At 41.9% G+C, this 24,876-nt stretch overlaps 1 protein-coding gene across 4 annotated transcripts in view; it reads right to left on the bottom strand.

The window, feature by feature from the left end:
- larp1 (La ribonucleoprotein 1, translational regulator) overlaps nucleotides 1-23,735 on the bottom strand; it is a 59,801-nt gene extending 36,066 nt beyond the window's left edge. For all 4 annotated transcript variants that reach the window (XM_071520956.1, XM_071520955.1, XM_071520957.1 and 1 more), the window contains exons 1-2: nucleotides 23,106-23,735; nucleotides 1,151-1,215 (exon numbers count right to left, since the gene is read on the bottom strand). In XM_071520956.1, coding sequence (XP_071377057.1) covers nucleotides 1,151-1,215; nucleotides 23,106-23,526 — 486 coding nt within the window. In that variant the 5' untranslated portion in view covers nucleotides 23,527-23,735. The remainder of the gene's footprint in view (nucleotides 1-1,150; nucleotides 1,216-23,105) is intronic.
- Between the last annotated feature and the right edge of the window lie 1,141 nt (nucleotides 23,736-24,876).

The raw sequence follows: 24,876 nt of genomic DNA, 5'->3' as shown, positions 1-24,876 counted from the left end.
ACGGCCTATTATCTGCCCTAAACCGTGGGAGGTTGTGAATGAAATGCTTCAGGGAGAGTTTGTCCACTTTATCTGCCGTGCCATTGGCTTACCAGGAACTCACATTTGCATTCCAGGAAGCATGTCCTTCTACACACAGCTTGAGGCATGACAGATAAACATCAGTGCAAAGATCATGCATGCCCACACTGAGCTGTCACACTAAGGGAGATTCTCTGTTTGGACTGGGCTGCACAATTTACTGTCTATAATTGTGTAGTACCATGTTAATTTGCACAATTTATATTCATAGCATAACAGCATATTAGTAGTATTAAAGCAATTTAGCCATTCAGAATGTCCACAGTAGTTGAAAATAGTCAAGATGTTGATTTAAGTTGAGCGCAGTAATAGTGCAACTCTACATTTGGCTCAGTTTGTCCTTTTAAAACCTATGGAAAGGGATCAAAGTCCTGTTACAACTGAACTAGAATGGGGGAAACTTTAGATTAGTGATGAAGTGTTAGGAGCTGTGACTCAGCCAAACATAAGCCCTGCGCGAAAATGTGTGCTTACACACGATAATACATACAGTATGTTCACACACTACTGTGTGAAACCAATGGAGATAGAGACTTGAAGACTATGTCTTCAGTATTTTACCCCAACAAACATGAGATGTTTGAAACTGAGGCGTTTAGATGTAACAGGAGTAACACTGTAGCAGTTCATTTTCTCCCTTTGATTTATTTATATGCCTTTTTTGTTGACTGATATAAAAAGTTATAGGTTGGTTTGTATTGCCTTGTTGGGGCAATTTGAATGTGAAGCCATGTTGGCACTGCTAAATGTTTGCATGGATTTCCACCAGCTGGCTCTGATATTAAGTAATTTATGTAAACTCATGAACTTTCTGGTTTCTTCAAGATTTATAATACTCTTCAAACATTAAATGGACAATTATTAAATGTACATTCTGATCATTACCAATATCAATCAACATGAAAACATATATTGTGATAATATTTTTGGCCATATCACCCACCCCTACTGTATATACAGATGGACACACACTTGCATTTTCACACAGGCGAATAGATGGACAAGATGGAAGCGCACGCGTGCGCGCACACACACACACACACACACACACACACACACAGGACATTACCTTTCCTCCACGTCTGGCTCTGGGTGGGTTGCCCGCTCTCACCACCTTGGCGGGGCCGGTAGACTCTGTGGAAACAATTTAAAGACGGTCAACATTACAACAGGTTCTGAATACATGAAGATAGCCGAAACCTAGAAAAACAAGGAAGCGGCGGCGATGTGTAAAAAGGCAGAAAAACAGTAGTAGTAGGAGTTTTGTCCCAAACAAATTGAAAAAAGTGGGGGAAAAACATATGGACAGTCTGCTAGTCAGGTGCAGGCACCCCAACAACATGGACAGATCAATAACATGACAACAAAAGTAGAGGCATACTGCACAAAAAGCAGCTTTTTTTCTCTCTTTATTTTGGTTTTGTCTTTGTCTCTTGCTTGCTTACATATTGACTTCTTTGTCTCAAATTCATTGGCCCGTTTCTATTGTTTTCATTTACTTTCTCATTATTTGTCTCTTCTATCTGGGGAGGGCAGGCTCTCAATAAGCCATTTGGGTTTGTTTGGCTCTCTTCCACTACATTTTCTTTCCCCAGGTCTCCTTCACTTAATATTCTGCTGTGGCATTATTTGAAAATAAAACAAACTAAAGCTTGGCCTAAATAACAGCCAGCAGCAACAAGGATCCAATATCATCATTATTCTGCCTAGTCATACTTGAGGAATTGGGAACAACAGCAACTAAGATCAATTTCAATAGACCGTATCAAACAAACATGCATGCCACTAGAACACAAAACCAGAATTGCTGCACATTGATTCAACAGGAGGAAACAGAGACTGTAAACAATGCTTTACTGGGTCAAGTGCACCGACCAAAGTTAACACTATGGCTGGCAAAAACACAACCTGAGAAACAGATGAAGAAAATCTCCAAAACTCTCTCAAACTCAGACACACGTCAACGCAGCCAACCAGCAGTCACTGCCAGCAGACTCATTAAGAAATGAAGAAAGTAATCAGTCTGGACCAAGAAGAACAAGGAAGAAGAGGAACAGGAACTAGGAGCTTTGGGAACATTTGTACCTTAAAAGTGCACAAGTTTCAGTTTCAGATGTAAGTCCATTAATGATGATTGATTATACAGAATTATTATTCCCGCCTGCTCCTGGCATTTTTATGTTCAGCATAATCTGGCCTGACGACTAACCTGAAAAACCTGACGCCTGTAGGTGTGCACCTGGTAATGAATATTCACTACAACACCACCGGACCAGCGAGGCTCATAACATCATGCGGACCTGTCAGAAATCTTGCCCCTTGCCGTCTTGGGCGGCAGCAACACCGGACGCAGTTATAAAAGGGAGAGCTGAAGGGGCTCACAGTGCCTTCGCCAAGCCGTTGGCACCGAGAGCAAATCTTGGTAATCTCCTTAAGGGTGATCATGCCGAGGGACAAAACCAGAGATACAGAGAGCGTAACAGAGAGGGGAGGGAAAGCCCCAGCGGACTAAAGCCACTAACAAAACCATGACTGGTAGAGTGCTAGGTCTTCAATACAGATATGTGCATATGTACTTATGTACAGGGACTGGACAGAGATATTAATTTATTCAAGACAGGAGCATGCTATTTGCTCAGATGACTGCCCAGAGTATGATACGCTTTGAATTAGGCTGGGCGATAATTCAATATTATCGTTTATCGTCTTTCAGTGGAATCATATCGTGACATTTTAATATCGTGACACACATTTCTGCTGTCTAAATTGATGATGACAAGCAAATTTTACATAAAAACTCTCATAAAATGAGATATGGTAGGAATATTATTTGAATATTTCTGTTTTGTTTGACATCACACATAACATTACCATTCGGTTCAATGAGATGAACATTAATTTGATTATTTAACATGATTTTGCATACATGAACCATATCATGATATATATTGATAGAGAAAAATCCTCATATACTCATATGCACACCTGTACTAAATGTAGACTTGTATGTGTAGAGTGATGTGATAGTTTACTATCCATATCATGTCTTGTATAGCATGTTAGAACTGTATGTGTATCATGTGGTGTGAAACTCTGCTGGTTGTCGATAATCTCTCTGCACTAATATCAAGACAATTCTCTCTTTATTTACTGTACTTGGCCAGTGATTTTGATGTGTACACACACACACACAGAACTTAAATTGTAAATCTGGAGCGGGACACGACCGCACTGTGCTCCTACGTCAGAGTTTCTTCATCAGCTTATGCACCGTGGTACAATTCTTTGAATTCTTGAGACTAGACATTGAAAAAAAAAAAATTATGAAAAAGGTCAGGCCATGCTCTACATTCTGCAAATGGCACTTTGCCGTCTGTTTTGTAAGCATGATCAGTCAATTCAGTTCAGTTAGGCTTTGTTTCTTACAAGAGACCCAGAGAGACTGCAAGTGTAGGTTTCATACACATTTACCGTTTCAAAATGCCATACTTTATTTAGACCCAAATGCCTTGACTGGATTTGAAGATTTCAGTTGGTGTTCAAAATAATGTATTCTGACAGAGGTTTGGTGATTTGACTGTGAACTTGGAAATACAGGCACAATATTAGCTGAGGACTATTCTTCACAACAACAACTATCACAATATGTGAAATGACATTTGGTCTGCAACTACATAAACTACGACGTCATATGTGTATTTGGACTTCATAGTTTTTTCAATACTTGTCTAGATTATTGTCTGATTCTTGAACTTTCTAAGGCCTGGAAATGATTGTGTTCATTTTCCATACTTTTCCAGACCGGTTGAGAAAACCGGAGAAAGAACATGGGCTAAAGAGGGAGATTTAGTGGCAGTCTGGTGTACAGTGGCTTCATGTTTCCTTGTTCCTTTAAGCAAGAAAATAAAATAAAAACCGTGACCAACTGGAGTCATGTTTGCAGAGTAAATGATGACATAACCACACAGTAAAGTATGCTAAGGCAAAAAGAAGCATTGTTGTTGAATGAATATCAGCTGTTTTACACAAAGCACTAAAGCAAGCATGTATACTTTTAGTGCATGACTTTATAGGGTTTGTGGTCATAGTTAAAATGCCTTTGCAAGGTTTAATCATCTATACGTCTCAAAGTTGAGAGGAAAACACAAATAAAGCTGCATTAGGTAAGATCTTTATGTAAAAATACACCTGTCTTATCAACCTAAATCATAAAGTGAGGCTGCAATAGACAAGAGCTTCCTATCCCCCCTAATTGAAACGCCATAGATTCACCCCATTTGCACAACTGAAATTGAAAAGACATGCTTTCAGTTGTGGCATTTGGGCTGCAAGACTTTTTATAAAGACGTTTTTTAGGGCATTTCTTCTCTATTCAACAGTATAGAGTTCAAAGTGACTGAGAGACTAGGAGACACAACAATGGTCATGCAACTTGAGCCCACAATGTTGTGAGTGTGTGGTGTGTGTCCTAGCTATCTATCACAAGTGTCTGATCAGGCTGTTCCACATAAACTTGATAAACTGCTCTGGATGATCATTTAAAATGAGTACAAATTATGTACTGCCCTGCAGCGCATTTGTGATTTGGCAAGCAACAGCTAAGTTGTAAAAAACAATTTCCAAACACATTGTTAAAGTGCAAATATTAGCCATGGTCCATGTCAGAAAGGGTTGTGAATTTTGACCAAAAGTCCTTGGCAAACATGTATTTCTCCATTTACATCCCAAAACAAAACAAGAGATTTTTCCTCAGGTGGTGACAGAGTAGACAGAGTGCTTCTTTCTGAATATGAGAAGGGGATTGAGGGAGCTGAGGGTGTGAAAATTCACAGCTAAGGTGTGAGAGATTGACAGCAAAGGTTACATTTTCAAGATAGAACTTTTTCTTTACTTAGATACTGCTAAGTAAACAACAGAAATTAATTGTAGAAGATGATTTTCTCAAGTGCTGTAATCAAAGTTTGATTGTGTACAGGAACAGAGGAGTGAAATGTCTGAGTGACCGATCTGAATTTGCCTTTTCGACGCAACACTGGGAAAAGGGACGTTTCTGTGCACCCTCATCTAGAAAGTTTGGCTGGAACAGAAGATTTGTTTCTTAATTCAGGCTTAACTGGCTGTGGATTTTTGACCATCAACAACAATCTCCTAAAGCTAGGTAAGATATTCCTTGAGATTGCTTTTAGTGGACACTGGGACACTCCCCTGGGTGTAGATTTAGGCGACATGTTCAGACCTGTTGACACGACTAGGACTGAAATCTCATTCGGACGCAAAGGCTCAAGAGAAGTCCACAAAGTCAGCCTTCCATTAACTTTAAATGCATACAGTGTCACTTGATGACAGCACTAGAAGCTCAGGTCTTTGGACTGGATTTTTAGTTAGTCTAGAAACAGGCTAACTAAAAATCCATTGAGACTCTAAACCGTGAAAACAGTTTAGCACATCTTGTCTCACTCACTCTTGTAGAAGCAAATTGTCTTGGTTCATGGTCCAGAAACGTATCGACAGCTTAAAAAGTAACACATTACACACTAACACACCTACTTTTTAAAAGGTCGATAGAACATTTCTATGTAGAGGCCATTGGGAACTCATGCCCCATTGAAATGTCTGTTGGCTTTGTGAAGTTGGCTGCTCAACGTCTTTACTTGCATACAATTTGCTGTTAAATGTAAGCTTCTTAAACTCTGGTGGTGAAACCTGCTGATTCGAGCAGTAATGGTAACTCAACATCTCAGACCCAGTGGGCATAACGTTGCTTCCACAGTCTGCTGCTTATCCTAATCATGGCTGATAGCATCACGTGAACCTGCCAGTCAGCCAAAAATCACTAACAACGGATAGGAACAAACAAGATTGCTGGAACTGAGTACCAAAGCTTCCCATCTCACGCAAATTCAAGACTTTATTTCGTCAAATTCAGCTCAGGATCATGCTAAAAGGGAAATTTAAGTCTGATATAAAATTTTCAGTTTCCAGCATACATACCTCTCTAGGATTTTAGGAACAGTGACCCTCCAGCATTAGCTGCCCTGGAAATCTGCCGTTACAGCCTTTATTCAGGCTTTTTCCTGAGTTCAGCGGCTGGTTCATCTGCCAATTTCACTATTTTAACAGCCAAATTGATTCTTAGAGCAGAAGACAAACCACTAAACAACTACCGTTAAAAACATGGCAGTGCGTATATGAATTGAACCACTGTAACACAACACATTAGTATAGAGGTGGTGTCTAGGGGTCTTTTTCTTTTAGATAAAAGAGCAACAGACAATGATGTCCTTACATTTCCCCACAGGGATCATTTAAGTTTTCATCTCTCTCAATATCATAACATAATCTAACAATCTCATTCTAAAATAGTCAATAACTCTTGTAACATCTCCTCTACTTCCAGTGACTTGTCACCTAATATTGCAGGCAACACAGTGATTAAGCATATTGCTCAGCTTCTTTTTACACTCAGAGGTGTAACATCACAAGACCGTGTTAAGATTTAGTCCCAGTGCAGTCATAACACACACACATTTCGAAGAACAAGATGAAAATCCTGCATCATAGTTTTCCCTCCGGTGTCCTCTCAGCAATCTGATCTAGAAACCTTGTTGTGCTGAATTCTGTCAAGGAATCAGCGTGAATTCCTGAAGTATTTACCCACTCTTTCCTGCTTAGTATGAACACGTTGTGCTGCTGCTTCTCGACCATGACATAGCATGTTTCAAGACTGTGTTGCTTGCATGAACACACACACACACACACACCAGCTTGCTCTTTAATGCGACCACCATGAATGAAATCCTGACCTTTCCAATGAGGCACTGAAATTCCCCAGCGTTCGTTCGACAGTCGGAGGTATTGGCTGTCAGACGACTTGAACGTGAACGCATCCTGACATAATGAACGGAGAGAGTCGCTGGCGTCACCGCTCCAAATTCCTCCTTGGCTTTTTCGAATGCCTATAGGAGGAAATGGGATGACTGCTGACATGCTAACTTAGGCTTTACTGAGTCTTCTTACTGCCTTGTCTTCGTGACAGAAGAGTTTGACGGAGCTTGAGAGTCAGGGGGGAAAACTGCACAGTAAAATATTGTTTCTTCGTGTTATTGTATTAGTTCCGTCTGGTAACTGAAAGAATGCCTTCTCTTACTCTCCTTAGTTGCCATCTCATTTCATTTGGTATTGGAATCGTAACTAGATTCATGACTTCTACTTCTAAGCTTTATTCATTTTGACGTCCTCTTACCTTTAAGTATATTACGTCAGCTTTTACTGAAGTCAAGTGAGACAAAAGTATTGAATTTGAAGTTATTTCAGTATCAAATATTAGATGCGAGTAGATAACATTAAGAATTGCAAAAGTATTCTATCATGGCCCAAGTATCATGATTAATTGTCTCTGGCAGTTCACATCATTAATTAAAGCTTTGAGGGCTTTAGGCCTGCAAACACTCTACTGAATTATATTTAGTTTTACTTTTTCCCTGTAAAATCCACACATTACTAGCTGGACGTATTTGATGGCCCAACCTGTACACCTGTACTTTCTGTGCTCGAGACTGGGGAACGGATTACACATTAACTACAAAGACAAATATCTCAATTCTCCAAAACCTTGCTAAAAATAGACCAATATCTGCAATACTGATTGTGAATGTCTAATGTGTTGCAAAAAATGACCTTCAGAGCACTGCTATCACTACAACAATAACGGGAAGTTTTGACATCAACATTGATACATGGCAAAGTATCTCAATGATGAATGTAAACCGAGGGCTGGGGTAGGCAGCAGGAACAAAATCATGATAGAATAACGGACAAAACCAAAAGGGCCTATCAGCTAAAACAAAAAAAAAAAAGGTATGATTGAAGTCTTTATAGTCTGAGAGCAGTGGGATTCAGCCCCAAAACAGACTAATTGCACTACTACATATTTAAAATAATGTGGAATTGTCACCACATGTGTCTACTTTTGGACATCCCGCATTTGAGTTAGTTTTCGTTGCTACATTACCAGACCAGTTACGGTAAGTGTTGGCTGTTGCTGATAAGTTTGTCTGCCCTGCAAGCAGTTAAAACACCATCACTTGGTAGTTCCTTTCTATTCATAGTAGGCTATCCCCATGATGTCACATGCATTTCCTACCAATATGGTGCTTCATCATATACACAGCTCATTGGCTGTGGCTGTCATTTGATTATAATCACGTGTTATAACAATGAGCTATTACTTTCCTACCAAGAAGGCTGTGTGGTGATGGAACAGACCACTTAGAATTCTTTAAATCAAACTGGCTGGCTAAACAGTGATGATGTCTAATAAATTGTAAGCAACTGACATTTTTTTTTTTTTTAAGAAAATCAGTCCACTAACCTGGTTACAAATCCACCAGCCACCAGCCAAATGTTGCTAAATTTTGACTGTGGCTGGTTAGTGCGTCTACCTTGGCAGGTGACAGGCCAATGTTCAGTGGTCCTTGTCTGCTCAAAAGCAGAAGGTTTGGAGAAGTTGGGTGTTGGAGTTGATCTGATAACAGCTGAGCATGGCTATCAGCTATGGTTCCTCAACTATGGGCATGTATGCATCACTCCTCACAGTGTTGTTCAGTGTTCGGTGCAAATCAGATGACAGTTTAAAGTTTGGGTTGGGGGGGGCAGCCCAGGGCCAGGATGCCTGCTATACTATCTGTGCATTCAAACAACATGCTCACTTCTAGAAGTCAGCTTCTTTTCACCAGGGAACCAAGGCAAGTTGGCCGACAACAAGCGATTATTTTGAGGATTATTTTGGCGCTTGGCAGATGTCAATATTGGACCCTGCTTATAAGCTTTTCTTTCATTTTGACAGTTTATTACATTAAAGAAAGATTCCACCCTCAGATACTTTTACACTATAATCAATCTGTGATGTTCAGCGCGTTCCAGAGGTTATTTTGCGATTAAGTGTTGTAATTTACTAAGTGGTGTAGCCACTTTCACCCAACCTTCCTCGCTTACCTCTACTTCAGTTAGCAATTTCCTACATTTCCCACAATGCCTTTCCAGAGAACAGGCGTGAACTTGTTGCATCCAGCTGTTGGTTTTATGTGTAGGGGCAGCAATAGCAATAAGCAGCAATAGCAATAAGAAAAATATTCCAACAACAAAATGAGTAAACACTACTACACCCATCCCTACCATTTTATATAATAGGGCCCAAGTGGCTTTTCCAGCCCATTATTCACTTTCTCCAAGTGTGAAAGCACCTTGAGAACAGTCTGACTTGACAGGTTAGAGTGAAAGGCGGGGTGTTATCGAAGCTCTATGTGCTTGACTGTACAACAGCACTGATAAGAGAGTTATATTCTCAAATTCAAGGACAGGTGTGTTTAAAAAAATGAGAATTCACCTGTGTTGAGCATGGAAGTGAATGAGTGAGTCAAAGAGGATAAAAGGTCATGTGACAAGAGACACGCAGATAAGTAGCGAATACAGAAAGAGATGGGAGAGGAGAAAGAGGAGGAGGGGAGAGAAGAGGGCAGGAGGACAAATGACAGAGAGGAACAAAGATAAATAAAGCTGCATTGAACCAGCTCCACATGCAGGGGGTCGTCGGCATGCAGCTGCAGGGCTGCAGCACTCTGCCCAGACACTCTCCCACTCAACCTCCTGTTCTACTGTTTCTCATGTAGAGACAAAATTCAGGCTGCCCGCCTGGTAAATTACCAGCCAGCCAAGTAGACTTGTTTTCTATTTATTTTGGGTGCTGTGATGCACTAAGCTAGCGGTCAAACTTGGTGTTTCTGATGGATGCAGTTTTCAAACAAGGCAAGAGTAAACATGCCGCCACCCACAAATGATAGAGCCCCCATCTGGGCCAATCAGCACCTACAATTGTATTAATCCCAATGGTCAACCAGTGTAATGTTGAAAATACCAAAACACAGTGGTGAGATGCATCACCTTCCCAAGTTTAGTCAAAATCAAATCTGTGGGGTCTGAGATGGGGGCCAAAATGACTGTCAAGCTATGAAAGTGTGTTTGTGAACTACAATGACCACAATTCATTGCACCTATGACACAGCATGGTGTCTTGGTCAACAAATTGGTGCCCTTAAATTGTGCTGGTAACTCCAAAATGTACTGTTACAAATGTAGCCTACACAATATATTGAGGAGGCCATCTGTAATTAGCTGTATGTTTCATTTGCTTCACCAAAGAAGTGCTAATCCAATGGGAATATAGGCCTAATAGTCACCTAATGCTGCAGTAGAAAGTTAGCAAATGCTAGCCTCATTATCTTATAATGGAGTGAGACTCAGTGCCTGAGCACAAATGAGATACTGAGCTTGCCAAAAGAAATGCAGCCAAAATATAACCTAGTTAGATATCTACACACAGGAATTTGTTTAAAACAACTGTTAAAAATTTGAATAGAGTAATATAGTATGCTTCACAAGTTATTACTCAACAGCATATTTCATAGACAACCTAACACCTCCACCACCCTGCTGCCAATCTAAGGAAAACTCTGCATTCTGTCTTCCCCTTCTTTTTATTCACTTTTGATCACCGTTTTTTCCCCGATATGCATTAGTCATGCAGTGACTCCTCTCACTCTCAAACTCTTCTGCCTCACCCTCTCCTATTACAGTTGATCCCTCCCCCATCCTCTCTCCATTCATTGTCGTTTCACTTTTGCTTCATCATTCTCTTCATTCCCTCTTCCTCCTCTGCTTATTCATGCCCTACCTCTGTGTCTCATCCCCTCCTTTCCTTGCAGCAGTCAGAGCCGGTTGTTGCAGCTTGCTGTGCACATCAGACTGCCAGAGGCTACCATTAGCATTAGCCACCACCAACCCCTGCCTTTTCCCACCAATTTACATTAACCATTATCTTTCCATCTCTCTCTCTCAATTCATGAGGTTTTACAGCCACAATATGATAATTCTTACATTGCCACAGAATAAGTTCAAAACACGCTACTGACGCATTTCAAATTTTGATTAAAACAAACAAGCAACCACAGGGATTGTAATTGTAAATTACCCCAACATGCAGGAACATAAGCTTAATTTGGTTTATTGTTCCACTGACTGTCTCTCAGCCTGCCTCCCTCTCCCTTTCCACTTACTGTAATTTATAATTGCTCAACCCCCACCCCAACACACACTCACCCCTCCCCTCTCTCTCTCACACACACACACATTACAGAACACGCACCTCAGGTGGAGTCCAAAGCGAAATTCCCAAGGGTGCTACAGCACACATCTCTGACAAAACCTGCTCAAAACCCCACGGGGTATCGCTGTTTAAGACTATAAATAAACCTTGTGCCACGTAGGCTCTGAGGTCTTAGATAAACACTGGTAGAGCGGGAAACCAGTACAGTACATTTTTTTGCTACATGGTTATAGTTAGGTTATGGTTACGTCACGTACCATCGCCTGAAGGCCATCATGTATTCTAAAGATCTAGTTGGACGGTAAATTAGTCCAAGTGGGTGGTGAATTTTGGGATTTCCCAGCCACTGTGGCCAGTGGAAAAAGGGTTTCCTGCCCAAGCCAACATTAAACAAAACATCTTAGTGAGCCAGAGCCTCAGTACAATACAGCGCTCTACAGTGACAGGTTTTCCAAAGACTACATATGCGCCAACAGAAAAATGCAGAAGCAGAGGAAAGACATCTCAGAGTCTTGCAAAAATAATTGAAAATGCCTATCCCTTTAGAGCACATGTCCGACTTGGCAGCACCTCTCAAGTGTGCTACGTTTTAAAAATTTTCCTTGGTAGAATGAATTTATTTTTAGAAGTGTACGCCACTAAAATAGTAGCACTACAGAACCCTGCCACACAATAAACGTACAAGTGTGAATGCATCTGGCACACACACACACACACACACACAACTCTGATTTCACACACCAATAAATGCAAACATATGCACAAGCACAATTGTGGCAAATCCACCGTGTCCTAAAGCTTAGCTGTGACAAATGGCGAAATAAACGGTAGCTGGTCTTGACCGAGATGGAATTTAATTTCTTTCTGAACAAGAGAGGTGAAAAATGAGCCTAACTGTCAGAACCTGTTTGAAAGCTTAGTTTACAAGACATGACAAGCGCTTATTAAGTTGACACAGTTCCCCAAAAGGCATTTAAGACAGCCAAGATATCTCATTTTGTCTTTGCAAGCATTCATTACTGGGAAATAGGAACTGGATGAGGAGGAGTAATAAGCATCTTAAAAACAATCATCTATTTCTTACAGTTGAAAATTCAGGGCTGCAACAGTGAAATATCAAGAAAAGTAAAGTAATCAGGGTAAATCATAATGAACAGTAATCTACTAGCTGTCCCTGGATGACAGATTATATCCACAGAGCAGAAGCAGCAGTAGAGTAGCAGAGCAGCACGATGGGAGAGGAGGGAGGCCCGTCTGCAAGAACCAAATATGGAGGAAACGGCAGTCAGAGAGCGTACGCCGGCAGACGGCCTGCCTGTCTGGCTGCCACACACACACACACACACACACACACACACACACACGTCGAAGACTCTCCCTGCACGTCACATGGTCAGTCTGGTGACATCACCTCCTGCGGAGTAAAACGCTCAGACAGCAGAGGGCTGAGCGACTGAGGAGAGGGAGGCGTCGCTCTGCCCACACTGAGCCACAGCAACACACAGAGGAATACAAACACGTACACACATTAGGCCTAAGCCTAGGTCACACTACAAGACTTGGTCAAATCTTGCCTGACAAGGGCAGTTCAGGCTACGGTCATGTTCACACCGCAGGCCTCCACGCTCAGCTCCAAAATGCCGCTTGTATCCGATTTTTTTGGATGACTGTTCAAATCTATTTTAGGATGTAACCCATACAAATGTGAACTGACAGTGATGTTGAAAAGACAAGCGTGCACAGAGTAACTAACAGAAGACGTCACATCGGTTTTTGTACTAACACAGTTACAGCATGCACCTTTGAGTTTTGACTGAATTGTGGCATCTCCCTAAATACCCATCTGGTCGGCTTTCTTTCCCATTGTTGTGTCTCGTTGTCCTCCATGCCAACTAGGGCTGCCACTAACAATTATTTTCATTATCAATGAATCTATTGATTTTTTTTTTTTTTACTCATCGACTAATCATTTAGTCGATAAAATGACAAATGCCCGTCACAAGTTACCAGGGAAGTCTTAAAATTGCTTACCAGCAGTCAATAAAACCCCAAAGTATTAATTTTATAATGGTATTAAAACGGAGAAAAGCAAGCAAATATGCGCATTTGTGAAGCTGTAACCAGCAAATGTTTGGTATTTTTACTTGGTAAATGATTAAAACAAGTAGTCGATTATCAAAATTGTAATCAATTAATTTTCTATTGACCGACTAATCCATTAATCGCCTAATAATTTCAGCACTAATGCTAACGTTAGCTCAGCCAAGCTGCCATCTGCTCCAAACTGTCTCAGGTGAATGTCCTGGCACTAATTTTTTGCTTTTCAAAAGAATTTACCAAAAAACGCGCTCAACCCTCACTTGGATCTTTCAGTCATTTATGTAGGTGCTGAATCCTCAAAAAATGTGTAACAACTAAGAATCCAGGACAGCACTCCAATTAATTTTATTTATAGCTGTTATTTTTTTGCTTTTCACATCGTTCAGAAAACATCAGATCTGTGTCACTTATGAGGGCTGAAAAAAAACAAAACTAATTTGGGACACGTTCAGCTGCCGTGTGAACGCAGCCTAAACAACTGGTCTTGAGTAAATTCTTGCCGTGCCCTCGGGGGCAAAGACGAGGGATCACACACACTACCGGATTCTGCCATTCAAAAACCTTTTCCCATTCATCCAGAATAATCCACTGTAAATACAATGTTGCAACACAAACATTAGGCTACTTTCCTGTTCTACATGGCTTTCTAGTGGCATGCGTTTTTAATTTTGCGCAAGGCTACTCTGAATTCACTCTCAAATATCCTCCATTATGTAACAGGTTAAGTATTTAAGGTCAGGCTGAAAACCCATTTATCTTGTACAGCTTACTACCTACTTCAACTCCCACCATACCAGCCACTTCTTCCTTTTCTTTCCTACTTAACAGACCTTTGAGCTACCATTCTCTCCCTGCTTTTCCCAACTGTCCCAGTGTTTGCCAGTGTCACACACACACACACACACACAAACACACACGTACACTCGCTAAGCAAATACTTGAAATTTGTGATGCGTTTAGTCTTTATAAACAAATTCCACTTGACTTGATTATCGAGGCCTTTGGCTACAAGAGCTTACTCAAACTTTTTACACACCAACTAACAATCAGGCGCAGTCTGATGCTCACGGTCCACACCCTGAGCGTTCACGCAGGGACGAGCCGCTATCACCGAGTCCAGACACAACCCTGAGACAGATAAAGCAGCTCAAACTGGAAGAGACAAGGGCTCGTCTAAAACAGCTGAGTGCATGTGTGTGAAGAGGGTGTGTGAAATGGGAAGAGAGAGAGAGCAAGAGAGAGACTACAAAGGACACCAGGCTGCTAACTAGCATTTCCACTGGTTCCATCTATTTTGTAGTTGTTTTCTTTTATATATCTGATAAGGTGTGAAGTTTCTGTAACACTAATCTACACACCACAACACTTTACGTACATACATGGCCAGCTGTAGACTTGTTAATGTGAATACGATGCTGCTGTAAATTCAGATAACTGTTTCTTCAGTTTTCACATATATCCCTTATTTTTATCTACTGCACATATAAATTATATTTTCATAATGGTTCCACAATTTCATACTATGTATATACTACTATTTTTATGTTTTGTTACAATTTTTTACATATTGCTAATTTTGTAATCCAAGTTTGAGTGAGCAACAGTGTTTGCTAGTGTCGTCTATATGCAACAACTGCCCCTACCTCCATCCACTACAGTCCATTTAATGTTTAAATTTTCACCAGCATGCACTTGTGCAACACCACAACTTATGTTTACATTCTATTTTATTGCCTTGTTTTTTTTGTTGTGTTTATTTTTTACTGTTTTTTTGCTTGATTTATATTCTATTTGTGTGCGTATACTCTTTTTTGTTTTTTTTCTCCTGCTGTATCCTATTACTTCTGCAACTGCAGTGACCTTATTTCCCCAAGGGGATCATTACAGTTGCAACTTATCGCATCTTATCTTTTGGCCATGGACAGATTGCTTTCATAGATTTTGTAAGTTAGAACCAAACCCCGAAAGTTGCCTCTGTGGCACGAATGAATGTTAAATAAACAACTGATAGAATGACACAAAAAAGGCCATCTGATAACAAAAAATTACGGGAATCTTCCTTCCTGTGATGCTACTATGAACAAAAGATTCAAGATTTCTGGTGCGATCATTCATTCATTTAATTCTCCAGGAGAGTTGAAAGTTTGAAAACCATCTACGTGAGCAAATTTTTTTTTTTAATGTCTCGAAATGGGATGGACTCTGAGACAAGGGAGCTACAAGCCATCCAAGCAGAGAAGCAGATTAATAAGCACACAATAAAAGGAGAAATCTGACACACGGCCAAAGGAGCTCCTCATCCGCCATTTGACGTCTTCTGTCACGTACCCTAAACACAACATCTGACCTTGCCTCACCTATCCGGGACCGCCATGTCATGTGTGAATGCATTCTATGTGGAAATTTTACAGATATTAGCTAGTAGTGTGAACAGGGGAAACCACATGTTAATCTTGCAGGTTCCATGTGTGAAAGGGGTTTCTGTCAAACGGAAGAGTGGCATCAGCACACCGCCTTAACCCGCCAACATGAAGACACAACCTCATTTCCACAGACCGACCAACCAGCTGGGCTCACGTCGACACAGTAACACCCATTCAGAAAGCGGCGGTGGCGACAGTCTGTCCTGCAACAGTGGACCCACTTTAGCCCTTCACGCATCAGCACTCCTTCCAGGTTCGTGACCTCGGCCGGGTCCCAACACCTCGTAAAACTGGGCTACAAACAGCCGCGGTGTCTGATCGCCAAGGGTAGGGGGTCTGCCTCTTCACAGCAACAACAAAGAGGAAAGGATTCACACGGAGAGAATGAATGGACGGGGGAGACATACAGGTGTCCATGCTAATTTTGAAAGTGCCACCCCCAAATCTGTGAAACCAAGCTGTAGGACTGAAAGCTTCAGGCAATGCCCGGCAGCTTCAAAACATCAGGGACCTTCACATTCACAACTTCAAGCTGTGCTGGTGAGGAATACCATGTGTACAGAGCACTTTTGTGGATGTTGTCACATTTAAAAAAAAAAATTAGGACATCATAGTGTTGCTGCAGAGTGAAAATCCCACAACTCACATTTTGGTAGTATTCATTTTAATTTTAAGTTTATAGTGGCCCTTTGTGTGCCAAAAGTTTCACAAACAAAAGGCTATTGTTTAAATTGAATAACATATGGTATAAGTTTTTTTTTTTTTTTTTTTACATGTGTGAGACAGGGGCTTTTTCATTCAGTGGCAGTCATGAGGTCCTCCCCCCTTTCTCTTTCTATCCACATTTAGTTAAAACAGAGGGGGCTCAATTTGCACTTGGATTGCACTGTGAAGGCTCCTGCACACGCTAAAGGAATGCTAATGTTTCAGGCCGAACCTGCCTGTCATTCCTGACCTGATTCCTTGACCAAGAGTCACAACAAGACATCTTACAGGATAGCCTTACATGTCAGCCTACATTCTTCGCACAACCCTGGCATCCACTTACTGATTTAAATAGAAAAGGAATTTAAAATAGCCTGGGCTGGGGCTGGGTATGAGTTCTGATACCTCCAATTGAATACCAGCTCTAAAATACTTTAATGATGCCTCTCTCTACTGAACAAATGTACATAGAGTAGGTGATAAGAGTAGATTATTCTCTCTATTACATTTGTATGTCTCATCTGCCTCTCTAAATACATTCAGACCACATTCAGATGCCCAAACAAGAAAAGTACTTTTTTCAATACCAACATTAGCCTATACTTAACCCAAGTCAATATCTAGGCTACATATTCCTGAATACATTTTGGAAACCTATGTCACAAAGACTTGTCAAAGACAAAGAGAACCCACAATTTGTGAAGGATTATTAGGTGTTCTGGACGAACACCTCTATAAGAGCCGGGCTCTGTGCGTTTTTTCATTTGTGCATTTGTGTGTAGGTTTTATTTTTGCAATGTGCACTTCCTGGAGGACTTTCGGTATGCAGTGTTTAGGCACCGCAGAACCTCAAGGGAATTCATAGGGGAAATCCAGTGTGCGCTCACACACCAGGCAGTACGGTAGAAGTCACACAAGCATCAACCAACTGGAGGAAGGTGGCTGAACATCCACAGACCAGGAAGTAGCTGAGTGATTTTCTAACTCTAGTGGCTAAACCAACATATGAATTAAATATTTTGGTCAGCAATTCTCTTAGTTCTGACACTGTGCTGCCACAGCACTTTGGTGTTAACAGGTGGAGTTTTTTAAAATCAATGTAGTTTCATTAACTCAAATCATGCATACCCAGCACCCAGCAGCTATAAGCGCTAGCACACTTGTTTGTCAAGAAGTGGTGGTTTGGTTACACAGTCATTGTAACGCTGATGTCTTACAGCAGTGACAACCTTCTCCGAGTTTTGTTTTAATTTTTGACACATTAAGTTTAGATTCTTATAGCAAACACTAGTCAAAACAAACTTTCAGCTCAGAATTCACTCTACTCCTCTTACGTAGAGTGACTATCAGCCAACAGCATTGGGTGCAAGACAGGGCAGAACACCAACTTGTTGTCCACCAGCCACTGTGGCCACATTTGGCCGGTGGCTACAGTTAATTTTGCACCCTGGCGTCGGATCAATTGGAACATGTTTACCTCAATTTTCTAATTTGAAGTAAATTTGGTTTTGCTAGCCCCAAAACTCAAAAACTGCTCTGAGGATCAGCCGGCTCTGCCCAGAGCGCACCAACTGCCAAATCCATGGTAAATTAACCACCTGGCACTTTCCAAAACCCACTGAGGGAGTAACTACCTGAAACTACTTCTGACCATCAACCACAGACTTTCACCAGTTTTGTTAGGGATGGTGTTTTGGTTGTTTGGGTCACACACTGAGATGATTACATGACAGCTAAACAAAAACAGAAACACACTAAATGATTTGCACTGGTGACACTCCCAGGATAAAGCACTTGTACATTGCTTTCTTTTAGGAAAATGTTTCATCATTTAGTGTCTATGGTGTTAATAGTTGTGAAAAACATACCAGTGTACTGAAACTGTAAAGCTATGTTTGCTCTGTTCTTCTATAAGACAGCAGCTTGGACATTTCTCACAGACATTTCACCATATCACCTGCAACCTTGAAGAACAGACATCCAGTCCACTGACAGCTCTGAAAAGTACAATGTTTTTCAGCCTGGGACAAAAAGTAAAGAAACTCAGTCTTGCCCTCAGAAACAGCCTTTAACCTACTAGTACTCTTGTTCTGTGGTAACCTACCAGAAAGAGGCTGGCAATGGCAACACCACCACTAACATTTATGGCCAGTTTACCAGCTTTCTCAGGGGCCAAAACACAATCAGGAATTGAAGTAGTGAAGGTAGGGAATTGAGCCTAAATGCTTGGGAAAAGTATTCAGATTTGGGGCCATATGTATTCAAAATACACAGAAAACCTCTGCTGAATCCAATTTAATTTTACTTACATGTATCAGCAGGACAGTCAGAGGACTACAACGCCCTGTATGGCTGCCAATATCAATCAGGTCAATGTCATGTATTCATTTTTGCCCTAGTGCCCCACTTCACAATCTGATTTTTGTTTCACTGCTCTACATTTAATGCTTGCAAAGCTATCACAGCGGACAGACATGCGGAAAAAAACACAAAAGACACACATACACATAAATGGATGCAACGAACACAATACATATCCGCTTCTGCAAAATTTAACAGGAGAATTCCAACAGCTACCAACAATGCAGTAGTGTGTGTCAGCCAAATGCCTAAAATGCAGGCCTAAATCTCACACAAACTCCTACAGTACAGTCTGGGTTGGAAATGTACAGCTCCACTAAGCCTGTGGCTACTATTTTTTAAAGACCAGCCTGGGGCAAATTGTCTTCCAGAGTTTCAATAGGAGCTTATGGGCAAGGTATGAAGAACGCAGCCAAATACCCTGCAGATGGTATCGCTACATGTCTATCGCCATTTATTACTGATATTACCACCTTTGGGCTGAGGTGGCATGTTTCCACCACACTACCAGCTATTTAGGTGGGGAACTAACAACCCTTCAGCTATCCAGTTCCATTCTAAAAACCCAGTTTACTGCAACAAAAGTTAAAAGTTGCTGGTGAATCCCGGTATATACTGTACCTGCCACTGTGGCCGGTGGGCGAAAAAAGTGAGGTTCCTGCCTTAAAGAACAGTTAACCCAACAGGGATTTCGGAGCCTTTTTAAGCAGCATGTATGATGCGGGTGAGCGAGTCGAGTAAAAACGTGTTGCACAATCCAGATCCACCCTTCACTTGTGAACAAATTAAAGTCACATAACTTATTTCCGCAGAGGTCTTCACGTCGTATCTTGCAAGTTTTAGTGCCGGGCCTCTGAAATACATTTTTAGACATTCAGCTGACGCAACTTACAACTCGGCAGGTAGGAGGTCAGAATCTTGCTCAAGGACACATTGCGAGTGCACATGGCTGTTTACATACGCACACCGGCTCGTGAAGGGATTGAACTTGTGACCTTTTGGTTACCGGACAGTCTTTCAAACAACTAAGCAATCCTGCCAGACTTTCTAGGAATAGAGCGTTGCTGAGGACACCCTGAGCCACACCAACTCACTTTACAGCTTTGTGTCTTTCAGTGTTGTTACGCTTTACTCTAGTCTACCGCTGTGCTCACGCTACAAGATTAACATGATTTCCTCGTAATACAATCAAACTGGTCTGGTATTCTCGGCTCAACAACAGTGCTGGGAGAGCCCCAGTTATGTCACTGCCCCTCTCATGTCTAACAAGAGTGGGTGATGATGGGTGTTCACTGGGTGGCCCTTTTCTGTAAAATCATAGCCTTTGTCATTTCATTTGCAGTTGGAATTGCATGATATAAGGCAAGACATCAGACACATCACATTAACCATAATAACAAGTACATGCTACTAACACAATGTCACAACCTGTGAAACACTGAGACGTCATAGGGCTGCAAGACTCTTAAGCCAAGGCTATACAGTTTGCCATATTTTGGCATCATGACAAACATGGTAAGACTGCCACTGTAAGACCAAGGGCAATTTTGGCAACAAACAGACAGCAGCATTTTTAATATACCTCTGTTCCTTGCCATCATCAAACATTTTGTCTCATCAGCATATCCTTGTTCCAGCTGAGAGGGATTAAGATGAGATGAAACTTAAAAAGGAAAAACCCACCTTCAGATACACTGCTACATATAATCAGTCTGATGTTCAGTGCATTCTGGGGGTTACTTTGTGATGAAGTGTTGTGATTTACTTTTTTGATGTACTTACTTTCCCTCAACCTGCTTGTCCACATTTCCCATGATGCCTTCAAGCAACCCCCAGAGAACAGGTATGAACTTTAACATATCTTGTGAATTCTGGTGTATGGAGGCTACTATCGATAGAGAAATTGGTCTCTCTGCCTCTTCTACGATGGATTTCTCCCTTTATGATAGTTGAACGTTGGTGCAAAATGGTGAGTCTAGAAATAAGCCCTTGTTTTTTGAGTCTGAGGGACTAACACTAAAACCTGATGTTTATTGTTTTTAGAAAAGTTTTCTGGTACCAAACTTCACTGTAGCTGTGCTAGAAATGTTTCAATGATCTTCTACGTTTGGTTCAGTTACCCACAGGAATAAGAAAAAGAAAATGAGGAAAAACACAACACCAAACAACAAAATGGGTCCAGAAATGCAAAGCACATCGCCATAGCTGTTTTTTTAAAGTGTTTCACTGAATTAGGTTGGATTTTCCCTTTAAGGTTATACAGCGCGCCTTAATTTGCCATCACAACGAAAAATGCTAAGACTGACATTATGAAGACCAAGGGCAATTTGTAATACACTTCTGTTCCTATTATCCTCAAAAATTGTGCGAGGACAGTAAGATAAGACGAGACTTGAGTCATCCCTGCAGGGAAAGTGGGCAATACTGCCTAGTTATCTCAACCTGTGGCTATCGGCCAAGTTACTTGCTGATGTGACAACACTGGGAGCCATCCATCCACCCAGTGGTCCAGACTTCAGAGTACAGGCTGTGCTGAGTGGGGGAGGGGGAGGAATTAGCTGCATTGTTTACACACGCATTGGCACAGACAAACAAAAAACACCACAAATATGGTGTGGTGGGGTCAATACCACAGTGACCTGCCTGTATACCTGCACACAAGCCGGTGTGTCAGCCTGTACAGCAACATCAGGGCAAAACACATGGCAGAGAGACAAGAAACCACGTTGCCTTGACACTGAGGAGAGAGAGTCTCCTCCCTCTGCATCATTCATAATCACATACAGGATCAATTAACATGGCTTTAATTTTGGCATCAGTCTCTCCTTTGAGATGACAACAATATATGTTTTATAATAAAACATAATATATTATTACTGGCTCGGATCAGCTGGAGAGGCTAACATAAACGAGCATCAGTAGGAGTCAGTGATCATGCGGAAGCCATGATGACTCTCACACTGGCTAGCCAGCTAGCTTCCAGGCTAATGTTAGCTAACTTGATAGGCGCTGGGTCTGCGCTAACAAACAATACACGGCATGACAACCAGATTATGGCTCGAAGACTCGCATTTTCCGTGCCAGACAGTCCAAAATTATACAAGATCTGACCACAGGTCGCACAGATCTGGTGAAGATAGCAGCGCCCATGCTTTTCTCTCGGGGAACACGTGGAGAGAACACGTGATGTTCCACAACAAACGTGTTCATTTTTTAACATTAAACAGACCGATGCTTGATGATTGCATGATTCAGTCCTGGCAATGAAACGGCAAAGTGTAAAAGCTGACAGTGTACTTTGGTACAAAGTAACTGGGGGTCGTTTGTGGCAGCTAAAGCTAAGCTAGCCAGCTAAAGGGGAAGGGCTTGGCGACGGACTAGGCCAAGAAGAGACTCGGTGCTATTGTTAGCTAGCTAAGCAGCTAGACAGACAGACAGACAGCCTGTGTCTTTTCTAGTTAATACAATTCATGCCGCGGGCCAAAGTCTCACTAATGCCTCGTATGATTGTGGAAACCTACACCAACAACGCGTGTAAAGCGTAAACAGGGGGTTAAATATCTGGAAAGGGGACGCAAATGGGGGAGGGCAAGGTTGACTGGGTGGCAGGACATGGGACACATGGAGGGTGGACATGGAGACCAGGCTAAACAACCGGACTGCTAGCTGCTGTTTGAGTAAAGACACGGGATATGACTCTAATTTAGAGTCTAATCTCAACAGCCAGCATAGGCAGAGATACTGCCGAAAAGACGAATGTGTATATATAACGTTACACAGGCAAATACAACGACGTGCCAGCGATGTTGCCACACCAAAACTTAATGCATGTAAATCCACCCCGGATAGCTTCAGCTTGAACTCAAACGGCAGCCTGTCTAGTCTACTGACACAAACCCAGCAACTTTTACCGTTGCATGGCAATACAACGTGTCCTTTAAACGTGCAGGACAGGCTTCCCATGTACAAGGAAAGGGCTGATAAATTATATTTGTGGGGGATTTTTTTGTTCTTGCAAGCCAATCCTATTTAGCCACCCAGTCCGCTCTCCACCCTCGGGTCCAGGAATAGCATGGGGGCCTTTACTCTAAATATAACCAGCTATAGACGGAGGCAGGGAGCAACAAGAGGGCGACCAGGCTTGTTGTCCAAACCATATCTGACTGCTGACAGCTGCTGGCTCATCCTGTGGCTCGGGTGGACGGACAGCAACACATCACTGACAACTACACTAAAAAAAATAAACGTATATAGGGATATATAAGGGTACAAACCATGGTGTGCCTGTCCATTCACGCTGACCACGGTCACCGCATTCATTTTCCTAGTCCATGGGTTCACCTTGGGCGGGGGAGCTTCAGTAAACTCCTTTTTGCTGCCTTTAACGACGCCCTCCTCGGCTTGCTGCCTGTTGTTGTTGTTGTTGTTAGAAACCCCCTGCTCCAGGCTGTCCTTCGCCTGGCTGTTGCTCTCTTCCTTCGCCTGCTTGGAGGTTTGCTCCTTGCCGCCGGCCAGCCCTCCCTGCCCCGGGTTGCCGTCTCCCTTGGCGTCGCTCCCCTCGTCGGCGACACCCGCCTGCTTCTCCGCCGGGTCCAAGCCCTCCTCTCCTCGGATCATCTTGCTGCTCGTATGGCCGTGCTCCTCTTGTTTGACAAGCGGGTTGCCGGGCAGGAGAGCCTCCACCTGAGTGGCCATTTCCCCTTCTTTTCCTCAGGATTACCCCCCCAAATTCGCCTTCAATTCAAGGGACGAAATGTGAAGTATTCCTCGGAGTCGGCTGGTCTCTGTCGCTTCTCCACTCCACCCCTAGACCAAATGGGCTTCAGTCTAAGACGCAGAGTGGTGAATGTTGACTTAAAACATATAAAAAACGGGTCCGAGAGCCTCTCAAAATTACAACCTTATCTCCACCACTAGCAGCAATATGGATGATCCCCACCACGCGATAGAAGGGTGCGCGCACGTACGGCGTAGGGGGGGAGTAACCACGTAAACTGGGTGCGCGCATTCGGGCTGCTGCTGCTTTCAGGTGCTTCTTTGTAAGCGCCGAATTTCGAATTGGAAAGTCAAAAAATATGACTCGTAGGGCGCATTCAAGTGCTTATGGTTGGAAACAATAGCAAAATAGAACATATAACCAAAGCAACTGTTTGTATTTTGTATTTTTTTCAGCTAGTTGTTTAAATCTAGTTTTTTTGTTTTATCTTAGAAATCAAGCAGCACAAACACATGAGGGGCACTACTTTGTGCTGCAGCAGCAGAACAAAGAGGAACTCTGCAGTAGGCATATTATTAATGCATCAGTTAATCTGTTGGCCAAACGTTGTCATATATCTTCTGTAGCAATATAAATGTTTTTTTTTACAGCTGTTGTATCCTCAACTTATTATCTACATAGAATGCCAAACAATAACATATAATAAAATAAAGCTGTTTATACAGCTTCAATTCTCACCGCACTCTAAATATAACATCACAGCAACTTGAGAAAACCTGAATTTCCTAGTCATATTTACCACTTTGCATCATTCAGACACAGATACATTCAGACATAGATAAATGCATATGAGACCATTATCTCTTGGACATATGACTTGACATAGACCAACACACCTTGGAGGAGGGAATACAGACATAATAAGAAGACATTTCACATACAAGACATTTCACAATCGACTCGTAATTATAGAAAAATTAGTGACTCACTCCTTAAGTTTACTGTGACATTTAGCCTAATGTTACACACATACATTACACATAATTTTATGTAGGCTACAGAAAATAAATGTCACAGCAAATTTAAGGACGAGTGTGACTAGTTGTTTTTCTATAGTTTATCACGCCAGTAGTCTGCACTTCTTTGGGTGTGCCTTCTGCTATTTTTTTTTTTTTTTTTGGAGACCAAATCGTAATGGTAATATTTCCTACAGCACCTGAAGGCAGCATGCAGTTTTTGATGACGTTGGTCTCGCCCTCTGAACGCAACGCGTCTGTAATCACAGCAAAACCGTGAAGACATTAAAATCCCCGTGCAAATCATCAGGT

Source organism: Centroberyx affinis, unplaced genomic scaffold, assembly GCF_046629955.1.
Source record: "Centroberyx affinis isolate AG114_WGS23_722 - 3 ecotype Tasmania unplaced genomic scaffold, CSIRO-AGI_Caff_v1 ptg000840l_1, whole genome shotgun sequence".
NCBI lineage: Eukaryota > Metazoa > Chordata > Actinopteri > Beryciformes > Berycidae > Centroberyx > Centroberyx affinis.
Note: the sequence above shows the minus strand (reverse complement) of the source record. Positions and strands in the feature narration are given on the sequence as shown.